Source organism: Rattus norvegicus, chromosome 4 (assembly GCF_036323735.1).
Source record: "Rattus norvegicus strain BN/NHsdMcwi chromosome 4, GRCr8, whole genome shotgun sequence".
In the NCBI taxonomy this organism is placed as follows: Eukaryota; Metazoa; Chordata; class Mammalia; order Rodentia; family Muridae; genus Rattus; species Rattus norvegicus.
Window position 1 is genome coordinate 34,627,677 of NC_086022.1, and position 4,871 is coordinate 34,632,547.

At 41.0% G+C, this 4,871-nt stretch overlaps 1 protein-coding gene across 1 annotated transcript; it reads right to left on the minus strand.

The window, feature by feature from the left end:
• Window positions 1–2,881: 2,881 nt before the first annotated feature.
• On the minus strand, window positions 2,882–3,413 carry Rps29-ps20 (ribosomal protein S29, pseudogene 20). Its single transcript, XM_063286821.1, has one exon. It carries the CDS (start codon window positions 3,367–3,369, stop codon window positions 2,899–2,901), a length of 471 nt encoding a protein of 156 aa, XP_063142891.1. The 5' UTR covers window positions 3,370–3,413; the 3' UTR covers window positions 2,882–2,898.
• Window positions 3,414–4,871: the final 1,458 nt, after the last annotated feature.

Genomic DNA, 4,871 nt, shown 5'->3' on the forward strand with positions numbered 1-4,871 from the left:
GATTATGTCATAATGTTATATCATTGCTCAATATCCATGGATGTGCGTGTGTGTGTGTGTGTGTGTGTGTGTGTGTGTGTGTGTGTGATACTACATGTAGCAATGTTTCCTTTCCCCCTTCCTTTCCTGAATCACCCCCCACACCCCCTTTTTTCTCTGTGCCTGTTAATCAGGCACGGATTTTATCTTACAAAGCCTTAAAACTCCTCACAGCAAACACATCATTGCTCTGTGGGTGTGTCCGCCATCCCACAGCTCACTGTGATCTGCCCTTTCTCTGCTAAGGTTCCTTTGCTGTTTGTATAGCCACCTTGAACCCTGCACGTTTCCTCCTCTCTCTGCTGTGCGATTCCTAAATGCTCCTCCACCTCTTTCCACTGTAGGAGTCCCCTATCCAGGGTCTGCTCCATTCTTAGTTTTAAGCTATGGCAACCTAGGAAACGATTTTCTTCCCCATCAGTGTAGAAGTTCATTACCACATTGCGGACCAAGGACCTGCTACAGCAGCTGTTCAGGATAAGTCCTCAGGTTCTGGCTTTTAGAAGGTCTCTTCTTTCCTGGCAATTCTTTCCCTTTTTTTCCCCTTCAGTCTGTTATCAGGGAATTCTAGTCACTGAAGAGGCTTTCTGGGATCTCTTTTCTAGCTCTCTAGTTTCCCAGTTTCCTACTTTTCTCCAGTACTTGGGATCCAACCTGAGGTCTTAAATGTAATTCCTGATGATCTGAAAATTTCACTTTGTGGCCTCTTTACCACTTGTGGGTTTTTTAAGTGAGTTTTGGAGCATTCTTATATTTATCTTTTTGCAATTTCCCATGATTCTTGCTTTGTTATATACTGAGTGTCCCTTTTTTATTTTTATAGAATATTGTTTTTAATTCATGGATTAATACTTTCTCTTAGACTCGTAACCTTATTAATTATAACAATATTTTGTGGAGAAGTATGAACCAAATCATGAATGTACGTAATGAGTGATAACAGAAGTTTCTCTCGGGGAGAAATATGTTTATAGACAAAGAACTAAAGAGTTTTGTGCGGTTGTAGGTTGTGTAGGTGGTGTGAGAGTTGTTTCACTAGTTGTCCCAATTATGGTGATTAAGGAAGAATTCAACGGCCTTTTGTTGGAAGACATCCCCCACATTTCCTCTTGGACGAATGCTATTTTCCAAACATTCACTGAAAATCCTGTGTTGAACTTCCACAACTTTCTTGCAAATCGTGTGTGTGTGTGTGTGTGTGTGTGTGTGTGTGTGTGTGTGTGTGATCTCATTTTCATCCATTTTAAATTCATTTTCTATCATCACAAGACAGGCCCTTTCTTCCATGTTACAAAACTTTAATAAATAAAAATGATGGTACCGGAGTTTTGTATGCCAGCAAAAGGCATCAGAAATTTTAGCTTATTTTGTGGCAGGGACCCATTGTCAATAAGAAATAGACCTTTTACTGGAAAAACTAATGAAGTAAAATATCTTGAGTCTAAAGAAAGCTGATTGCACTTAAATACAGATATTAAGCTATTAGACAATATTTACATTGTGGTAATGAGTGTAGTTTCCAAAATGCACATTATATAACACCTAGGGAAAGTCTAATAACATCTTTGGTTTTGCTTTAGAAAAGAATCCAAACAACCTTTTATGATACCTGCAAATTCAATGTAATAAGAAAATAACTCTAATTTCCCTGATGAAAAGGGCACAGATTTCTTGCCTCTGTTCTCAAAAGAAGAAAATGCCAAACCGCAGTTAGAATTTTATGAAAATAATGATATATTGTCCGAGTTCATAAGTCACTGAGTCAGATCCATGAACACTGGAGAGAGGAAAAAAGAAGAGAAACTAACTTTGTTACAGACAGGCAAAACTCAAGAAAATCTTACCACTTCTCTCCCCCAACCCTGTTCCTCTGCTTTGAGTTGAGAAATGAGATTTAGTTCAATCCTCAGCAGGATGTTTTGCAGACGTTGGAAGAAACTCAACTTTCTCTATCTGGTTTCAGGCCACAAGCACAATAGTAGTTCTATGTTTCTGGCAGGGACATTGTATGAACCATCAGGAGACTTGGTTTTCATCACGTAAGTGCAATTCTATTTCCACCGACCTCCTAGTTACATCACCTACTGCAGAGACGAGTGAAAGAGATGAGTAGACACCTATGAGATTATCTGTAAGCATGTCTCATACTGGCTAAACTTTCAAGGTGCTGTGTACTTTGGCCCTTTTTAGGGAAGCCAGCATCTGCACCATACATTATTTATTGACTAATACAGCATTTAGTATTTCCTGAAGAGTTTAGAACTCTTAGAGTGGTCTTGACTCTAGTAAAGAAAATGGAATGAAGGGGACATGGTCAGTAGGTAAGAAACAAAGAATAAACAAAATGAGTCTAAGTCTGTATTAGTGGCCCTAACAGGCAACATTCCAGAGACACGCACATACAAAACAAAACAAAACAAAACAAAACATCTCGAATTCAACATACTACATGATTTTAGGTTAAACATTTAATTCAAATTGAAATATGCTTACTAACAACCAAACAGAATGAAAATATCTTAATAAACTAATTAGCAGTTAATTGTGCTCTGGAAAATATTAAGGAAGACATCTCTGTACATACAGGATTACAAGGTATGAGTGACACTACAAGTTGAAAAATATGTTTCATTTGCGTGAAGGATATATTAATTATTAAGGTATTCTTAAGAATATGATTTCAGGGGAGCCATAGATTTAGTTCTCTGGGCCGAATACATCAACAACTACAATTTGTTCTTTTATTTTTCTTGTCTCAAGTTTATTTGTAAAAACAGCATAGGACACTGGTCATCTGCACATAGTGTAGGTAGGTGTGTCACAACTGTCCGTCTGTCTTCACACTGGCAGGAGCCTCTTCTATGGGGCCCTCACAGGGGCCTGGGCACCCTTGGGAGCCTGGGCTGGAACTGAAGCCTGGGCCTTAGCTGGAACTTTGGCCTCTGCCTTGGTTTGAACCTTGGGCTTTGGTTGGCAGAGCCTACGACCCTTGGCCATGTAGCTTCGAATCTTCTTCCCAAGCTTGGGGTGAGTGATGAAAGCCAGACGGCTGAGTTTGCGGCTGGAGCCTTTGGGCATCTTGGGCTTGACGGCCTGAGGCTTCACGAGGGCCTTGATGGCCTCTGCTCGTGCACTCACTGCCTTGGCATTGTTGGCCTGCATCTCCTTCAGGCCTTTCTTGTTGTGCTTCTTGGCAAAGCGCATGTTCCTCAGAAACTTGGGGTCGACCCCCAACAGAGATTCGTATCTTTGTGACCGGGGTTTCTTGATGCCATTTCTGTGCCATTTGCAGGACTGGTTGTGTGTGGTGTGGTTCTTGGACTTGGTCATGTCTGCATGGTAAGCCGCGGCTCCTGCAGTGCCTGGGACCGGAAGAGAAAAATACAATTTGTTTTTGATTTGTGTAGTGCCGTCCTTGAGTCTTGGTTTCCAACTCTTTGAGGGAGGATAAACTGCTATGAAGTTTGTTCTATTTGGGGAAAATGTATGCAGTTGCCTTGTAATCTACATATGTTCCCTTATCTCATCACTTTTATGAGTCAAAGAGTCAAGAAAGTAAATAAGAAGTAAAATGGGAAAAAAACATAATTTTTCATAGTTTTATCCAACTTTTGGCCCAACTTTAGACTTCAGTGGTAGCAGAGAGCAGATGGGAGATAGCGCAGCAGGTAAGAGCGTGTATTGGTCCTGCAGAGACCCAAGTTCAACTCTCAGCGTCTCTATCAGGCGGTTCACAATCACCTATAACTCCAGCTTCCAAGCATTCAACTGGCTTCTGGCTTCATGAGCACATACCCCCATATGTGTGCACACAAATACACATAATTTAAAAAAAACCTTTTTAATAAGCAGAGGAGAAGTTTTCAATGTGTTTTTTTATAAAGAGTAAGATACCTCCAATTCACCCACTGCTAACCAAGTATCTGACGTAAAGATAACCCTAGACCTGCCCTGTGGAAGACACAGAAAGCACAGAGGCTGATAGAGATGCCAACTCCTAATGTGATTGACTCTCCCCTTGAGAGTCCTAGAGCTAAGACATATGTATCTTCATTCATTAGGTTTTCTTGCAAGCCGCGTCTTAAATTTTTGATACTAAAAATGTATGGCCCTAATTGAAGATACTGATGGCTGAAAGCTCTAAGGTTTCCTCAAACGGTGGGGATGATGATTTCTAGAAGACCCAGAAAATGATCTGATGCTATAATTCTTGTTTTTAAAGGCTTATTTTTGTTTGATGTATACGAGTGTCTTGCCTACATGTGTGTATGTGTACTGTGGGCTGTCCTGATACACTGAGAGGCAATTAGAGGTAGTAAATCCCCTGGAACTGGAGTTACAGACAGTGCAGTGCCATGTGGGTTTTGAGTCTCAAACCCAGATCCTCTGCAAAAACAGCAAGCATTCTTAACTGATGAGTTCTCGACTGTCTCCAACCTGAACAGGAAATTAGAAATGCATAACACAGATGCTGTGAGCACACACATGTATGGATGAGTGTGGCATGGAAATAGCAGGGGTACACGGTATCTGAAGGACTACGACAGTCTGGTAGTAGGAAACCAGGAGCTAACACCAGGTGATAAAGGTTGGGTGTCATGGGGCATATCTGGAGACTGAGGTTGGCAGACCAGTTTCGTGCTAGTGTGGGCCGTATAGGAAGTTGGAGGTCATAGCAAATTCTGTCTCAAAACAAAAAAACAACAAAACAAACAACAACAACAACAAAAGCCAAAGAAATGAATAACAGCTGTCAAGATGGGTCAGTAGATAAAGGACTTTTGGCACAAGCCAGACAGTGCAAGCTTCATCACTGGAGTCCAGGTTAAAAG